Below are 19,255 nucleotides of genomic sequence, written 5' to 3' on the forward strand. Positions count from 1 at the left end.
ACATCACATCGAAAATGAAAGCGCTCTCATAACTTAGAAATAATAGTTTATAAATACATAGATGTCTAGGAGAAATTCTGAAAATGTCGGCAGCTGGTCCGGCCCATGTCAAGGCTGCCTGAACTATGTGAGGGATATGTCCGCTACTAGCAGTCAGACTGAAATGCTGTATTAGCAGAACTGCAGGCCGGCTGCGATTCCTGAACTTGCTATCTTTGAGAAAGCTGGAAGCTGGACCCTGGCAGAATGACCACAATTTTGGCTTTTTTTGGAATCGCCATTGAGAAGAACCAGTTAAACTTTAAGACAAACAGAAAAAAAACAAAAGTCTGCTTGCTCAAAAACAAATGCCATTATGAGAATCTGGCCTCCCCTTGAACCTCGAAAGGCAGACAATATAATTTTTTCCTGAATGTTATGTTTACAAGACATTCTGTTACATCTGTGACCTGGAACAGAGTGATACTGAACTGCCTCAAAATGTCCCATCACTCTCAATGACGACGGCTGCAAGGTCTATCTGCCAAAGTTCACAGACCTACACTAACACGCACACACACGATTACATTAAAACACACAGGCATACAACTACCGTTTTTGCTGTGGTTCTTTCTTTCACTGTGCTTGCATCCTATTTTAGCTGTAGTTCAGAAAGGTCAGATCAGAGATCCTAAGTTGTAGCTTTAAGGATTTTGTTAATGTGTGAATAGAAACAATTAAGCTTTGAATTTTTAGTGATTAAACTTGTTGCAGGGAAACTAAAGAAGTCTAGTCAAGGATTTACTTATCTTAGTGTAATATATATTATGAATAGAAACAAACAAGTATTGTGATTTTAGGTTTACTGTGTGTTTGTTAATGCGTGAAAGAAGTCTAGTCAAAGATTTGCTTAACCTTTTTCCATTGTTACTGTAATGTTTTTATTTTCCTATGTAATATTTGCCTGTGTAATGTTTTTCTGTTCATATACAGCGCTTTAAATAGTCTTTTTACTGAAAAGTGCTATATAAATAAACTTGCCTTGGCTGAGCGTCTGATGCGGCAGACACTAGAGTTGGAAAATCTGAAATTTTACAGCCGGACACGGAGTGTCAATCAATCTCAGAGACTCCGCTATGTGACGCAGTGACGAATTTTCCAACGGGACTGAAGGACCATGAAAAGTTGGGAAGTTGAAAGTGGAGGACAAACTAATCATTACTGTTTGTGCCTATCCTTTTATCTGTGATCAGTTGAGCTAATACTACAGAGAGTAAAGAACCTTGCATGGAGGAGGATTAGTGAAGAAGATGGGATCTCGGGTAAGTTATCAAAACTTTTACCACAGTAAATATTTCCCTACAGGGTATCTCCTCCCAACGCCCATCAGACCAGTCTGTCCACACTTTGCACAGAGCACCCAAGTTGAGGCGTTGGACACCTTTATGATGTTCAAATCGCATTTGGTCTGAACGCAGCACAAGACTGCTGCACAAGATCATAACAACAACATATGAAGACTGCCATTGGTGTTAGATCTTAGGCAGAGGGGAAAAATAACCCAAGCGTCACATCTTTAACCTTTAAATGGGATCTTCTTAGCAAGTCTGAATTTGACAAACTAGAAGAAATCTCTATACCTGCATCTTGTGAAAGCTGCCACTATCCTGACTTTAACATGATTAAATGCATTATCATTTCTGGATTAATGTATTTTCAAGCGTTACCGTTTTATAAAAGAACTAAACGGAATTAAAGCAGTAATTTATTCTATATGAAAGTTTGAGACTTCCAGCTCTAATTTTACATTCAAAAAACGTTATGACTACGACACATTTCTTCAATTAAATAATGCCAACTTTACTTCAACTTAAAGTGGTGGTTGAGCACTGTCTGTAGATCAAAACAAAACCCAGCTCCCCCCTTTCTCTCTCATGTCACCTTCTATGCGCACATTTGTAAAGGACAAAAACACATCAAAACAGCATCTCCTTTCGGAGGAACATTTCAAGTGAAGAAGTAAGTAACTCATAACTTTATAACGCTGTTATATGACATATTGATCTGCTGGGGTGCTCTCTGCCATGTTGCTCCAACACTGCACTGCTCTGATGGTGGTATTTTAGGGCAGGGAGGGGCTAAGCCCTTCGTGGCAGCTGTTCACATGCACATACACGCACAGTCCGTCTTGGGTATCCAGAGACTGGAGAACAATGAAGAGAGCTACGGTGTGATGTCATACCATAGTCCATCTGAAATATTACCTTTAGTTCTTATCATTATTTTTTTGTTCTATCTAAAATATTGAAATCTTGCTTATTTCTTCTTTAAAATATAAATATAGCCTATATTATTAATATAAAGTGTGATTGACACATATTATGCGCTTAAAACAAAAGCTGTGTCAACTCATGCTCATTCCTCTTTTTGCCAGCATTTCACTTCAGCCATCCTTCTAAAAACTATCAGTTAATAACTCACACCATCCCATGATAATTACATATGTTGAATATATCCAGCAATGCTTTAGTTGATTAAGGTTAAACATAAGAATAACTTATTACTGGACCTTACCTGATTAAACTGTATTTTGAATGAATGTATTGTGAGAATACATTCATCCCTCAAATAACTCATATCACTCATGCATCGACTCTTTCAGCAATTCTTTGCCACTAATTCACTTTTTCTGCAGAAACAGCATGGTTTCTTACGGTTTAATATTCTCCATATGCCTTCATTAAAGATTTCTAATTCCACTCACGGAAAATGTGCACTTCTGGGCTTCTTATTTCCTGCCGTTGCCATGATGAATCGCGTTATCTGCTTGCCATTGATGAGGACTTCTTTCATGCTCGTGTTCAACTCAGGGTTGATTGGATGCTGAGTTTATTTACCAGATTGATTTCACCTGTTCTGAAACCAAAAACGCTGAGTATGACAGCGTGAGGTAGAACTACTCAGAGTAGCTGCTTTCAACTCAGGGTAGATCGGCCATTCTTTCCGAAACGGAGCCCCGGAATTGTGAATATACTGCGTCATTCTGCCTACTTTGTTTTTACCTCAGGAAACTGTCCAGTCCACTCAGAACAATGAGTACTTCTTCCGTGCCTTTGGGGATGTTGACCTTAAGCCAGGTCTTGGTAATAATTGCAACATAATTGTCGCTCTGTAGGCACTAATGAAGATTCACTCATCCAGAAATTTCAGAGCAACTTACATGGCAAGAGTTTTTTTTCCCCGATTTCTTTGACCACCGAGAGGCACTTGTTTATAGTGCATAGTTGCCCTGCATTTTAACCATAAATAGGATTTACAGTAAATGTTTCAAGATTTCAATTTGCCATAAAAATAATTTAATACACTAATCTACAATAGAATTCATCCAAAAGTCTTTAACATAATCACTAAAATGCAATAGAACTGTTAAGCCGAATATAAACATCACTTTCATTCATAGTTTGTCCGATCCTGAAACATACTTTCAGGTGTGACTTTCAAATATAAATTGTAATTTATATAAACCAGCATGACAGAAGTACACATTACCGCTTGTGAAAACTATCCTGCTCCTGTATCACTTAAAAATGAATTTAAACAATGACTTATAGACAACAACGACTGAACACATGTTTGTATGTTTGACAACTTTCAGTGTAACGTCCCGTTACGCTAAAATACGCGGGATAAAACCTTGCTGTTTGGAGCTGCTAATTTACCCCATTCATCCTCGCAGGTACGTTCTATGTTATTCTGCCGGCTGTGGATGTAGCTGTGTTATTTAATAAATTGGTTTACCAGATTAAATGTTTTTTTTTAGTCTTGGATTGTGTGAAATAAATGTCTAAATAAATGCGTATAGTCTGGTGTGACGTATAGTTCAGTGCGACTTATATATGTTTTTTTTCATTGACTGATGCGACTTATATTCCGGAGCGACTTATAGTCCAAAAAATACAGTATGTAAAAAAGTCATGTTAAGTGGATACAAACTGGTTTTGTCTTACATATGGGAAATACAATAGCAAATGGAGAACCAACTATGTTAGATTTATTCTTACCTTAAAACATGCTTTCAACTTTATCGATGAGCCTCTGGATTAATTTACATCATTATATCTTTTTAATGAATGTGTTGAGTGCAGTGTCTGATGCTAAGGAGCTGCAACATAATTACATCATCTGACTACACAGGGTCAATATGAGGCCTAATCAATGTCTGTATCAACAGATCAAGGATGCTTCATCTTGTGCCTATAGTCTGTGCACCCACACCCAGATTTATTCCCACTATTAACTCCTCACACAGACGAGATGTAATCAATAAGAATAGATAACATAACTTTGGTGCATACTGAAGTTCAGCAGATTCCCACTCTCTACAGCTGTAGGGGTTATGCCCCACATTTACATAATCCAAGAGCCTTGGTTGTCAATGGATAATATAATTCATGGTGTTTTATGATTTATCTTTTTTTTACAATTTGATATGAGAACAGACGTAGCAAACAAGTAAAGAAAAAAAGAGAGGTTGATCAATTTGCCTTACCCTTGTGGTTTTTGGCATCTCTGGATCCCCGGGGCAGAGGTGTGTAGGGCAGGGGGCGATTCTCTAATCCAGCCTCTTTAGGCAGCTTGGAGAGACAAGACACAGGAAAGTAAAGGACATTTAGTGTGAATAAGGTAAGATGAGGTTTAATATAACTAAAGTCAAAATATTAAAAGATTATACATTTTGGAACTACTGCGGCACAAGAAACCTATTAAATATTTACAAGTAAATAAGACCATATGGACTTAGATTTAGCAGACAACAGTGAACCAGCTGCAAGTACTGGTGGTTTCTAATGGTGTATTCTATTAACCTCTAATGATGGAACTTGAATCTGGGAATGACATTAAACCTTACTAAAAGATGTTTCAGTTCAAGTTCAGAAAGCAGCTGGACTTGCTAATATGTGTGTCTGGTGACCAGGCTAACTACTGTTAGTAACACAGGCTAATAAGTTCTCTGGACTTTTTGACATCAACATGTTCAATCAAGGAGGTTGTTCAGTATTGTGTTGTGAAGGATGTAGTCAGATACAAATCATCTGAAGTGCAACATTTTCACAACAACACCAGAGCTCTTAAACATCACACAATGAGCATGAGGTACATGTATTTTCCTGACGCTGAAAACAAGAACCATACTGAAGGCACTGCAAGTGATCCATTCTGAATGCTCTCTCTCTCTCTCCTCGCGCGCGCGCGCGCGCGCGCGCCGCGGCGCGCGCGCGCGCGCGCGCGCGCGCGCGCGCGCGCGCGCGCGCGCGCGCGCGCGCGCGCGCGCGCGCTCGCGCGCGCGCGCGCGCGCGCGCGGCGCGCGCGCGCGCGCGCGCGCGCGCGCGCGCGCGCGCGCGAGAGAGAGAGAGAGAGAGAGAGAGAAGAGAGAGAGAGTCAGACACACACAGAGACATAGATAGAGACATAGATATGAGAGATAGTCATACACACACACACACACACATATATATAGATATAGATAGATAGTAGATATATATATTATATATATATACATATATATATATATATATATATATATATATATATATAAACAGAAATTTGTAGAAGATAAAAGGGCTCACAGGGCTTTAGGTGTAGATTTGCTTTTTAACATTACGTTAAGTTTTACTTTAGTTGTCTTTATTGCACTTAATTTAGTTTACTTGTTTACTTTTGTGTTGAAACAAATACAATGAATGAAGGGGAATGACGTTACATCTAAAAAGATCTAAAAACAAGAGCGATTCTTACATTTTACGATAAGAATGAAGTAGCTTAGAGGTACAAACAATTAACTGTAAGCATAAAGTGTCATTTCTTTTCAATGTAAGTCATTTGGAAATTTAATAACAGGGATGTGGTCATTATAGGTTTCAGATCTTTGATATTTTAGAAAATATATTTAAACTTTAAGTCTGAGAACTCCAACACTTTCCTTGGCAAGCAAGGCTTTAAATGGAAAAATACAGATAACAAGGAATTAACTGTCTAACCTGCATTTTTAATTTCACCTTGATCAATTATCCACAGTGAAAATGTGAGATAATAATTAAATACATTTCTGAATTAATATCTAAACATCTAAAATGTGATAATAAAAAAAGGGGTTCAGTCTCTCACAGCACTCATTAACAAGTTGCTCGTGTTTGTTTTGTTATTCTTTGGTGCACTTTCAAGGTCCAAAACATCCTCTTCCTTCCTCTTAGCCTTTTTGCCCGTGGAGCAGGCAGTTTATCGTGACACTGCGATATCTGATGCCTTTGCAGAAATACTTTCCTTTCCTGCAGAAAGAAATTCACAAGGCCTTTAATCATAGACGAAGACTTAACTGACAAATACATATTAGAAACTGTCTGGAGCTGCATTTCCCCTCCACCTCCTTTATTGTTGTTCCCATACATGCCCATGCATAACCTTGAAAAATGGAACGGCCGGCACTGTTAAATGGAACCATATTCTTCATGGCCAAAAAGAGCGCTGTGAGTTGAAAACGATCATATAATGTGCTTTCAGATAGCATCTCTGAAAAGCATTAAGGTTTGGCCTGCATGTGCTTTGTATTACACTGAGAAGAAACATGGCAAAATATGCCTTATTTGAGGCCTTCCCAGATATCTGCAGCAGTGTTTGAAAGAAACAGTCTGGAATAGGAATATTGTTTTGACAGCAGACCCACTGCTCTCAGCCTCTGGAGTGGCTAAAACTTGATAAGTTACATCAAAGCTCTCTCACTGCTTGCGAGACATACTTGTGTGGAATGAGTAACGCAAGCAGCAAAACAACCCAAAACGAGAACATACAGCGCTAAATAAGAAATGCCACCTCCCATTTGAGAAAAATGGGAGGTGTCAGTTTAATTCACTTATACAGCAACACCTGCAGAATAGAGACTGGAGTAAGCATCATCCTGCTGCAAAACAATCCGCACAATCACTCAGCTTTTTTTTTTAAAAAGTTTCATACTTGTGCATTCGTAGATTTGTCAGCAAGAATCTAATTCGGTTTGGCAGTCACAACAAACACAAAGTGTTTATGTCAATTATGATGAGCCGGAGTGAGTAATTCGAGCACTAAGACAGAAATGGTGAGCTGTCTCTTTCCAGTCTACCGCCATGCGTCTCTGAACCACCACAGAGTTGAGCCTTTGCTTGTCTAATTTCCTGATCTGCTTGGAAGATCACAGGACAGAGACTCTTCAGGCCTGCTTGGCTCTCAAAGGGGCCTCCTAATCCTGCTGCTTGGCCACAAATAATCATCCAGGGTGCCACATTATTAACAGAACCAGAGAGAGACTAAATATGCTGATTAACAGAACTGGACAACTGGAATGAGATGGATATTACATAAAATTTAAGACAGCTGAGTTTAGTACTATAAGGCATCCAGCCAGTCTGGTCCCAGACACCTTCAGCTTCTGTGATTCTTTTCAGCTCCTACCCCATTCAGCCAATTAACCTTTGTCGTAACATCAGTCAGCCAGCTACACTTTTCTCAATCGTGTCTTTTCTGCTTTCTTTGCAGATCTAAAGACTGATATTTTACCCACTCTCCTCAGTCAGATATTTTACATTGTTATGTGCCGTCATTGTAGATCTGGGTGTATGTTTAGGGTCAATGTCCTGCTGGACAATGACTCGAAGTCTCTTAAAGCCTCGAACATGTTTCCTTCCACAATTGTCCTGGATTTTGCTTAATCTTTCTTCCTATCAACTCAATTCAGCCTTTCTGTTTTTGCTGATGAAAACTCATCCCATGATGCAGCCACTACCATGTTTAACTGTGGAAATTATCATTTGCTCCTGTCCTTATAAACACTGTGAAACAAAAATATAGAAATAATTTATCTTCCATAAAGCATGTTCTAAAGCAGATTAAAGCTAGTTAACACACCTGACCTTGATCACTGACTTTTTTCTCTTTTGGAGAAGTTAATTCAGAATAAACAAAGAACACTTGTAAACAGCAATTTCCAATTATTGATAGAATTTATTAGACTTAGATCTGGACTTTGACTAGGCCATTCTAAAACATAAATATGCTTTGATCTAAACCCATCGCTGTGGATTTGCTGCATGGTTAGGGTTGTTGCCCTGCGAGAAGGTGAACTTTGGTAACTCATGGCAGCCTCTAAAAACTGGGTAATCCAAAGAGAAAACCATCTTCCCATTAACTCTGAACAGCTTCTCTGTCCCTGATTTTCAATTATACCCACAACATGACGCCGTTGCAACTTTGTTTTGGAATAGAGAGGAGTTTTTAATAAGATGCTAATTTTCCTCCACAGAAAGCATGCTGTACTCAGGACAAAAATGTAAAATTTGTTCTCATCTGACATTTCACAACTTTTATGTATCCCTTCGTAGCTTTTTTTCTTTCAAAAATGGCTTTGGTCTTCACACTCTTCCATAAAAGTCTAATTTGTAAAGAGCAGCTCCTCCAGAGATACCCTGGGCCTCTTGCTTACTTCTCTGCTTAATTCATCTATTGTCTATATCTTGACTATCAGTCTTTCCATTTTCAACTGATTGTTTGTACATTGCTATTCCATTTTTTTCCGGAGACCAGTTGTTTTGTTTTTTTATTTTATTTTTTGGAATGATCATGATCTGGATGACTGAGAATCTTCACCAGCATGTACATTGCTCTGTTCGATAATGTACATCTGAGGCCTTCACAGAGAAGCTGCATTTATACTGAGATTTAATTACTCAAACTAATTAAAGGGTACATATTAGGCTTTTAAATCCTTCCTTCTCACATTCAAATCATTCAGTTGTGGTCTATATAAAGTAGAAATGTTTTAGTCTTTTATCAGCAGCCTCTGACCGTGTCTTTGTCAAGCTGTATCAATGCGGTCATTCATAGTCAAATAACCAAGATGCTATTCGCTAGCGCAAGAGAAACTTTTTATTCCCAAATTTATAAAAAATGTCAGCGGAAGACTTTTCCATTCAGCCTAACATGTTCGAGCCATAATGCTACTTGAAATAGACACTACGGTTGTTCTCTCAAGAAACTATAAGCGAGCACACAGCATGCGCTATGATATCTAAAATAAAGTCTGTAGAAATTTCCGCGTTATCAGCAGTGTACTGCTTTATTATGTCCTTCATTTCCATACTCAGAAGGAACCAAGCTCTTGATCAGATGAAGTCTCTGGGCAAATCCCTCCTTCTTACTGGCAAAAACTACTGAAGCATTGATCCTTGAAGTGCTTTGCGCAAACGAGGAGGACTTTCCCCACTGATGCGGCCACATTTCTACGAAAAATAAAGTTTAACCAGGCACTTTGGTAAATGGTAAACGGCTTGTACTTGTATAGCGCTTTAACTAGTCTTGACAACCTTCAAAGCGCTTTACACTACAGTTTTAGTCATTCACACACACATTCACACCCTGACGGTGGTGAGCTATGTTAGTAGCTACAGCTGCCCTGGGGCAGGCTGACAGAGGCGAGGCTGCCATGCACCGGTGCCACCGGGCGCTCTGACCACCGCCAGCAGGCAATGCGGGTGAAGGTTTTTTGCCCAAGGATACAATGACAGAGACAGTTAGAGCGGGGGATTGAACCGGCAACCCGCTAATTGCAAGACGAACTCCCTCTGTGCCACCGTCACCCCCACTTTGACAAGGTTCTCATAATGGAGGCTGGTGTAGTCACCTTTGCGGGTTAATACACCCAACAACCAGCCATTTAGACTTGTACGCTGAAGGCTTAGACATCCTTGAGTTTGGACTACAAAATCGAAGCGACGCCTAAACATGGCGGAAAAATGGTGGGATGCCTATTACCTTATTTAGATGTTATGCAAAAAGAGCAGTGACGTAACAGATAAGAACATGTAATTGAAAAATATGAACGGCTTGAAAAATATGACCCAAAATCTAAAGATACCTAAACAACACTGTGGAAGACTAAAGTCAACTTTTCGGTACTTTCAGAATCTCCAAGCACACGGCCTAAGGTATTTAAGGGCTGAAACGTGAATTTTGCATGGTATGTCCCCTTTAAGCTACTTGTTTGCACAGGACGAGGTATCAGCATAAAAAGGGCAAAATAGTAGTGCGCATCACAGCTAGGGGTTTTTGATATGTGAAAACAAAAATGAAAAGGTTTTAACCATTTCACTCTAATGTATTTCTCTGTGTTGGTCTAGCAAATAAAATCCAAATAAAATTATTCAAGGACGTGATTGTAACGTGACAAAATGTGAAAATCTTCAGGGCGTATCAACGCTTTCAAAAAGCCACTGCATGCACCATTTTTTCCTCCTCTCATTTATTACTCCTTTAGTCGTGCCAACACTGAACAGAGGGAGGTGCTGCTGTGTCGTCTATTCAAGACTCTCCCAGAGCCCCTTCTCCTCGCTTAGTCTCTCTGCTGTCCAGATTAGTCTGCTCATCAAGCTGAGCATTGTTTTAATTTGCTGGGCCTGGGGCATATGCTGAGTGTTCACATCATTATTGTCTCTGTGCAATGTGAGTTATCACCACAGCTTATGATAATGTGGCACAAATTTACAGGCTGGGGAGCACCGTGGATTCTGCGATAATAAAGACTGGACAGGGGAGTGGAAGGAGGGAGCAAGAGAAATGTGTGAAAAGTGTGTGTGGAAGAGGCACAGAAAAAGGTGGCACAGAGAGGGAGAGGAAGCTCTGCTGGATGTCATTATGAAAGATGATTCCCATACTGGATAATACATCACACCAGTCCTGTCTGTCTTCTCTTTTTTTTCCCACTGTTGTTATGTGAATAAACGCTGATAAACCCAGAGGCAATAGTGGTTATTAGTTCCAACATATCACCATGAGAGAGGGAAGCAGGAAGAGACTGACAGGGGAGGGCTGGAAAGAGAAGACAAGCGGATCACAAAGAGAGAGCCAACCGTCTCCAAGTTGGGAATCTTGAAACTGTGTGACACAAAAAAGCGAACCAGGAAAAACTGAAAGATGTGAAATTTTCCCCCCGCAAGTTAGGTATGAATTAGAAACCGTGGTGGGAGTTATACAAACCTACATTATGTTAGCCTCATATCATCTAGGAATAATTGTCTAAAGCCCAATTATGGAGCTGATGGTACTAGAAAAGCACATAAAACAAAGTTTGCATCATGTTGAACTCAATCCTTCCCTTCTCTGAAGTCCCCCCCCCCAACCAGATCATCCTGACACAGCTGGTTCCTGCCTTGCCTCACCTTGCCTCCCTCCTTTAAGACTGACCAGCAATACAATCTAATTACAGCCGCGCTACAGAGGGAGACCAGTGTAAACACAAGGCCTTTTTATCTCCTTATACATCTGGACAAGTAGACAAAGTGCTAAAAGGAAATAAATGTGGCCTGACAGCCACATCAAAGAGTTCAGCCAGAGGCTTACTGCTACTTAGGGCACAGGAATGTTGTTGCTAAGCATCAACCCGCAACCTATCAGGGCGCAAAGAGGGCCCTGTCCTGCCGAAGAGAGCGAAAAGAGAAGAAGAGGGGAGAAATGACGAGGAAAGGGGGTGGAGGGTGTTGTGGGGAGGGGGAGGGGGAGAAGTACGGGGCTGACATTGAGGGGAGGCTAGGGACTCAAGGAGATTTTTGTAGCTTAAAGCAATTGTTGGAAGAAACAAGCCTTCTGTTTTGTTTTCTCTTGACACCATTTCTGCTTTTTGTACTTGCAAAAGACATGTAGAAAAATTTCTTTTGATATGTTTTCTCTTTGGGTCTATATCAAAATATTTCTTTTGTGTCTGTGCATGGAACTTTTTTCACATCTTGTCTCTATAAACTGGTGCTTCTTTCTGATCATGTTAGAGATCAGAGGAGACACAACTTGTGAACTTACTTGAGTCAACATTTAATGCTAGCATGACACGTTCACTCCTCTGCTAACAGGGATGTTTTTTTATGATGCATGTCTTATACTTCTAAAAGCAGGGGTTACAAATAAAACAATGCAAAAATAAAGAATGAAACCAAATAAGTAGCACATGTTTCGGGGAGTTATAAAACGTAGCGCAGTAATGATAAGATGGAAAATGCTCAAATAATACCCTGCGATTAACTGGCGACCTGTCCAGGGTGTACCCCGCCTCTTGCCCATTGACAGCTGGAGATAGACACCAGCAACCCTCACAACCCCACATGGGATAGACGTGTTAGAAAATGGATGGATGGATGGAAATTTCAAATAAAATGCGGCGGCAAAACAAAGATATAGATACTCCTGGAGGCAACTGGTTGCACTGGGTTTCATTTGAAGGTATTAAAGTAATAAATGGGGGTGAATTTAAACATATGCCCCTTCGCAAATGTTTATTGGTGAAAAAAGATTTTTTCCCTTTCACTTAAAAACATGAACTTATTTGGGTCAACATTTAATGCAAGCAAATCTTCTGCCAAAAGGAATTTCTTATGCATATCTTATACTTCTAAAGCATAGGCTTGTAAACAAAACTGTATACAAATTAAAACGCTCTAAAAATACAGAAAAAAAAAACGTAGGTTATAAAACAGGGCATGGGAATGATAAAATGGTAAATGCTCAAGAACAAAAAAAGAAAATTGCATTGCACATTGCAGTTCATTGCAAAAAGTATTAACATCTCTAAAAGCAATTTGTTTACCTAGATTTTATTTAGAGCTGTGGAGCAAGGCGAGGACAGTATCATGATGTGGGGATTATATATATATATATATATATATATATATTTTTTTTTTTCTTTGTTTTTGTTTTACTTCACAAATATTTTCTACTTTGTGTTGATCTTTCATACATAGTCCCAAGCGTTTGTAGTTATGTCACAAAATGTGAAAAAATTAAATTAGTGTGAAGACCTTTGCACTAGATCAAACACAAAATATTTGCCGAGATCAATTAGATATATATTTTCTTTGCAAAAAAATTAACTAAAAAAAGGATGCTCCTGAAATATTTCAGTTTTTCTTTTACATATACACACACACACATACACACTATATATATATATATATATATATATATATATATATATATATATATTAATGATTGTGCCTTTAGGGTATAAGAAGTGACTAATGAGCTTTAAACTGCTGTTGTGAACATGAGAAGTAATAATTCTGTTTTCTTTGGTAACAGCAGAAGGGAAAAGAAACATTTGATGTAGCGATGCCTGCAATTCTGAGCACAACTGTCGGCTTTTCTTATTCTTTTTCCCCCCCTTTTTTTACTTGGCAGGAAGACTGCCAAGCTTGTGTTTAATGATTAACCAGTTCTACTCCAATGAGCATGCTTTGAGCAAATGTATCATGTGATCACTGATCACAAGAGCAACTGTTCTGATGTTTTGCTCGGGGCACGGAGGAGCATGAAGCGAACCAGCAACAGCCAGACCTGCAGCTCTGTGTGCGGCAAAGGTTGAGCGCTGCTGGACGTTAATTATCCACAGCGGTGACTCATACATGTAATAAGACCATGTTTGTTTTTAGGCTGAAATTTAAAAAGTCATTTGACCTTTCCTGACAGTGTCCAGTAAGTGCAAGTGATTTAAGGTCGACATTACAGGTATGCTGTACAATTAGCTGGAAGGCCTTTTTGCTTATTTTGTCCAAGTTTGACCTTTTTCTTTCTCTAGGGTTTCTCAAAACAAAAGCAAAAAAGCAAAACAGTCTTGTATCTTCCTCAAACTTTTGCATAAATCCCAATTAATTTCTTTCTTCTTTTTTTTTTTTTTGCCCCAAAACAGAAGACGGCAAAATGTGAATGATCTGTGCTACCTGTGGGAAAATATTTTTTGCTATAGTTTTGCTTTATTTCACTGCAGAGAAAATAAGTATTTTTTACCTTCCCTTGTGTGATGCAAACAACACACATGGAAAAAAAAAAATTACAGCAACTCAGGAGTGTGACATATCATGAGGCTTTCTGTTCCGATTAGGGGCTGTAGCTAACGTCAGGGCTGTTTTCTGGAGTGTAGGATGTTAAATAATTGAAGACTATGGGAGCGGGCCTGTCACGCCGGCTTGTCTAGAATGTTTCCTATGCAATTAGACGCCAAGAGACATTTGAAGAGGCCCCACGAAAAGAGGCACAAAAAAGTGACATGTGAACTTAAAGGAAATTAGCTCTTCACACAAGTGAAATGTGAAGGTTACTTAGCAATGCTTAACTCAGACTGCGGCTGTGTGAAGTGTGTGTTTGACTCAGCCCCGCTACGAAGACTGCGATTTTCTTTACTTTGAGCCGGCTTCAGTCAGTAAGATCACAGAGGGAATGAAAACTAATTTTGACTCAAGGCACACGGAGAGAAGAAGAGGAAGGAAAAAAAAAAAAAAAAAGACGAGACGTGTCGAAATAATGAGATCTCTTGATGTTTTTCTGGGAAGATGTGGGATGATGCAGACAGATGCGCAACTCACATCTTCACCCAAGGACACAGACACACAAACACCCGTTCAACGTTTAACGGCAACTTCAAAACGCACAACATTTGCATGCGCGCGCGTTAGGAAGCCCAGAACCACATTCTCAGTGGTTCATATGTACCACAGAAAGAAATTCACATATGTGAAGCATATGTACTTAAATTTTCACCTGAATTCTTGAAAAAACAAACCAACTAAAATAAAAGGGGGATAGGTGGGGGGGGGGGGTTTAGTTGAATGGCACGGCTAATATGGTTCAGCCTTTGTTAATTACATTGAAAAGCTATAACCTTGAATCTAAAGTCAAAAGTTTGCCATGTGATTGTTTTCAAAATACTCTCTTTCATTTTCACTTTAAATTATTTAGTTGTCCTGTAATTGTATACTACACAACACAGAGCAAAATGGATCTAAGGTATCCAAAACAGTGACAGAAAAAACACCATATATACAGATAATGAAAATCACAAAAGAGACATAAAGCAAATTGAACAATATAAAGTGCACAATCCTAACATTTCAGCATTCTAACACCTTGATGCTGAATGCTGTGTAGAAGTCAGGTGGTTCTGCTTCCACTCCGATGAAACCGTTTGCCCAATGGTTTCAGTTCAGAAAGTATATACCAGTCTCTTTTTACTGATGTGGCTCTGAAAGAGCTCCTGGACAGAGGGGAAGACACCGCAGGGACCAGATCAGCTCCCCCCACTATCCTCCACAGAGCCCTCCTGTCTGCTATCCAGCAGCTGGAGCACCGTGTTGAGATGCACTATTATAGCAGGGGTCCTCGAAAAGATTTTCGACGTTGGTTCATTTTGACACATTTTTCTCAAGCCAAAGTGTCGGATTATGTATCATCCTATTGTTTTTTCTGCTTCTCCACTGACTTACCGCTCTCTGTAGAGACAAAAAAAAAAAAAACTTGGGCTTCTGCAGTATCACCGTAAAATCTGGAAAAATAGTATACATTAAAATGCACTGCCATAAATGTAGTATAAGATGCACAGTGAAGTATTTTAGGATCACACTCAATCTAGATCCAGATTAAATTTGGCTACAGGATCATGGAACCCCATTTGGAGAACTACACTGTTTAAAGTTCATAATCCTAATCAAATATATAAGACTCTGTAACAATTCTGTCACTGATTCAAGCTGCTAAAGCGGTTTCAGAGCGGTAGCTCTCAAACACTTTCTGACGCCAAATCCAGATCCAAACCACCTTTTGGGGACCTCTACAGTATAGCATCAGTGTTTGTGTTGTTGTTGTTGTTTTTTTTTTTTTTTTTTTTTTTTTTGTGATACAAAACACATTTCAGACTAATAAACAACCATCTATTTTAGAAAATATTACATCTGTAAATACAGAACATTAGTATGCTCCCCATCCATCTCTGCTCGCCTCCGATCCCTGACAACCTTTCAAAGAACTTTCTCAAATCCTCATCTCAGACTTCTTCGCAGCAGTGATAACGCTGTCATCTTCCACACCTTTCATAAGTCACAGGCAAACGACACAGATCGTCTTTCGTCAGGCAGAAGCCTCCGCGGGCCTGTAAGCTGTATCATTACACCATGTCATCTTTATGGCAAGGAGCACAGCCCGGCTTCTCTAATTACACTTGGCTTACTCCATTTACCCAGACAAGGACGGAACAGCAGGCAAACAAAGCATTAAAAATGAAGTGCTCCTCCTTGCTCTCCGGACGCCCGTGTTGTACTGCTGGTGGCCGTTGTCGTCCCCTTGATGTTGTTGTTGTTTCTGCAGAAGCTGTGGAGGAGCGATAGCAGAGGGCACAAGCCACCGTGCGCCTTCCTCTCCTCCCCTTTTTGACATTCCCACCTCCTCCTCCTCCCTCCTCTCCTCAACCCTTCCCTCAAAAGGACTTATGAAGGTGAGGGGCTGTGTGACAGGCCGGGAATAAGAGAGACAAACCAGGGATAAAAATTAAATAAAAAGTAGCTGTCTTAAACAGTAATTGCACTCCTTTGCTGAGCATGCTTTCAGATATATAAACTTGATTTACTGTCGCTGTTGCTGCCACAAATCAGACGGCCCTCTGAGAAACACTCATGCTATGAAATTGTTTAATCTCATCAAGTTCTGCTTTCACAGCAGGCCATAAATCACGTAGTCTTTGTTATCATAGACCTCCATGAGCGCCTGTGAGGCAGGCAATGGATCGTGGGTATATATAGTCTTGACTGCACAAACAGCAGGGCCTATGCAGCCTGAAATACTCTCATATTAGCCGTGGTGCAGCTGGCAGAACACAAGCGCTCTGATGGATATCTCATTTCCTGCGCTCTGCATCTATTCCCAGCAAATTATTACTCCATAAATTTCTTGTCAACAGAAACGGCCAATTAATTAAGTTAAAACGCACTCATGATCATGTCTGCGCACTGCACAGGAGAGCCGAGGTGATTTCTCACCACGGCAAATTTACCACGGGGGTCACTGCGATGTGCGGCTTTAAACTTTGTCATAAAGTCGCGGATGAGCCAGTATCTACACACGGGAGCCGCGGTACGGACCGAATGCCTGTGACACATTTGCATAAAGTAAATTTATGTGGAAATGCTGGAGGACGACAGCCGGGGCGAGCGAATAAAGTTTACAACTGCTGAAACAAAATGTCCGCCAACCTCTGCCTCTGCAATGTTTCATCAAAGACGAGCACGGGGGATCGGATAGAGATCATGGAAGCACCTTTGCCATTTAAGATACAAACTACACATTTAAGAGATCTCGCAATCTCCATGAATTATTCATTATGTACCGGGGAGGGGGGGGGGGGGTGGAGGGTTTGTGGGGGTGGGAGGTTGGCGGTTGTTTATTCAGCTTGGGCCGTTTATCAGACAGTGAGGATCCCACGGCGGGGATGAGCTCGGAGATTTATCTGCGCTTGGGCTCCAGAGCAGATAAATCAAGGGGTGTAATCATGCTATGAGTGGCCCAGCTGTGACCTCGTGGTGAACTAATGACACGGGGATATCTAAGCCCCTTTTCCTGTTTCTGGGTTAGGCCCTCAGGTTAGCCCCCCCTCCTGTCAAACACAAAGCTAAAGAAACAGAAGGAGGGAAACTTGAGGTCCTTTGTGTCTCTTTGTCCTGTTTACGCAACGCCGGTCGAGGACGATTGTTCATCTCCCGCTAAAAATAACGGTGATGTAAAGACGCGAGGGCAGACTACTGCTGTACAACAATGTTTGCTCAGACAATAGCAGCCGCTATCGATTGCAGGTATGTACATACAAGCCACTATTCACCAGATAATGCTGCCTGGCCGAGGAAGTCTCCCTGTTCCCTCCTCGAGCAAAAGCTTTCTCCTGGACTGAGCGTGCTCTGATTTATCATTTCTTCTGCTAGCAGGCTGTCCGCTGATTAAGCCAGTGGAACTTTGTTTTACTCTCCTCTCTCTTTAATCTGTCTCTCAGCGAGATAAATTAGCCAGCGCTGTGCCAGCTCCCCTCCCCTCCGTCTCTTCCTCTCCCCTCTGCTTTTCTCTCTGTTTATCTTTTCTGTCTGTCACATGTTGAGAAGTGAACAGACACATCTGCTCCTATGCCGCGGCGTCGGAAGATAGGGCCAGGCGACGTCCCTGGTCAGATTTAGACAAGAGCGTCCGTGAGTGAGGACAAGGGGAGCAAGTGTGTTTTTTCCTGTCTTTTTCTCTCCTTGAGAACATTCTGTCAAGCGGCCCCGCTCTCCTTGGGCACTTTTAAGCTCTTTGTTATTAACTAATAAATCAGGAGGTATTTATGATCTATTATCCTGATTCTAAGCATTTAATGGCGGCCTGTTTGTTGGTGAATTAAGGCAGGATTTTATTCACCCGGCTGTGGGCCAAAGAGAGGCCTGTATTCCTGTGAATGTTTCCCCCTCTCCACTCTCGCCTGGGTGATAAATCATACTCATTGTCAGGCTTTTCTAAGTTAGTGTACGTCATTGGGGAGAGCAGGAAGCACTGGGCATAATTCTGTCCGTCAGTTTAATTTATTGTATTGGTAGCTTTGTAATCTCCGCCCCATAAATTGCGGGCTCTGACAGACAGGATTTTGGTCTTAAAGGAAATGTTCATCAGGACTTTGGACAGGAATGGACTTTCTTTCTCCCTGATTTTTTTCAATACAACCTTCAAGTCCAAAGTTTTTTTTCCTGCTAATTCCAATTACATACAAATTTTGGATGTTTATAAATTACATGAAAGACTACATAGATAAAAAGGGACAAGTTAATAGAAGAAATTCTACAAAAAAAAGAGAAGAGGTTAGAGGACTAAACCTCGCTCTGAGTTTGTATTCCGGGTAAAATATGGGGCCCAATACAAAAATGAGGCCTGGTACAAGGGCAACGCTGCTGCATCTGCTCTGCAGATAGTGCATTTGGCTTCCATTTCATGCCAGTGAATATAAATCAAGAGAGGCATCTCAATGCTGGGCATGACTTCTTAGGTCCAGCAAATCTTTAACATGAGATTAAAGGTTCTGTGAAGTCATTAATCTTTAGACGATGGAGGAAAATACGACAACACCGTGGAGGCAACACAGTTTTACTGAGTCAGGACTGTAGTTTACTAGAATGAGCAATACGCAAGGTATAATATTCTAATAAGTGTTTGTTTGCATAAAGCACACGTTATATTCTACAGTGATGGATACAGAAATGCTTCTTTTGGAAACAAATATGCAGGTTTGTGGCTGTTTCAGATATGAAGGTATCAAAGTTTTGAAAAGGTTAAGTTTTGAAAACACCTGAAACTTTCCTTCATATCATTCCTAGGGTATAAAGTTATTTTTTTAGGAGATATCAGAGAAAACAGGAGCTTTACCTGGTTGTGT

General features: G+C 40.4%; 1 protein-coding gene across 1 annotated transcript in view; it reads right to left on the bottom strand.

Moving 5' to 3' along the window:
• lrmda (leucine rich melanocyte differentiation associated) overlaps positions 1 to 19,255 on the bottom strand; it is a 412,971-nt gene that overhangs the window by 46,027 nt on the left and 347,689 nt on the right. Inside the window, exon 6 of the mRNA XM_036126750.1 lies at positions 4,529 to 4,613. Coding sequence (XP_035982643.1) covers positions 4,529 to 4,613 — 85 coding nt within the window. The remainder of the gene's footprint in view (positions 1 to 4,528; positions 4,614 to 19,255) is intronic.

Source organism: Fundulus heteroclitus, chromosome 22, assembly GCF_011125445.2.
Source record: "Fundulus heteroclitus isolate FHET01 chromosome 22, MU-UCD_Fhet_4.1, whole genome shotgun sequence".
Lineage (NCBI taxonomy): Eukaryota > Metazoa > Chordata > Actinopteri > Cyprinodontiformes > Fundulidae > Fundulus > Fundulus heteroclitus.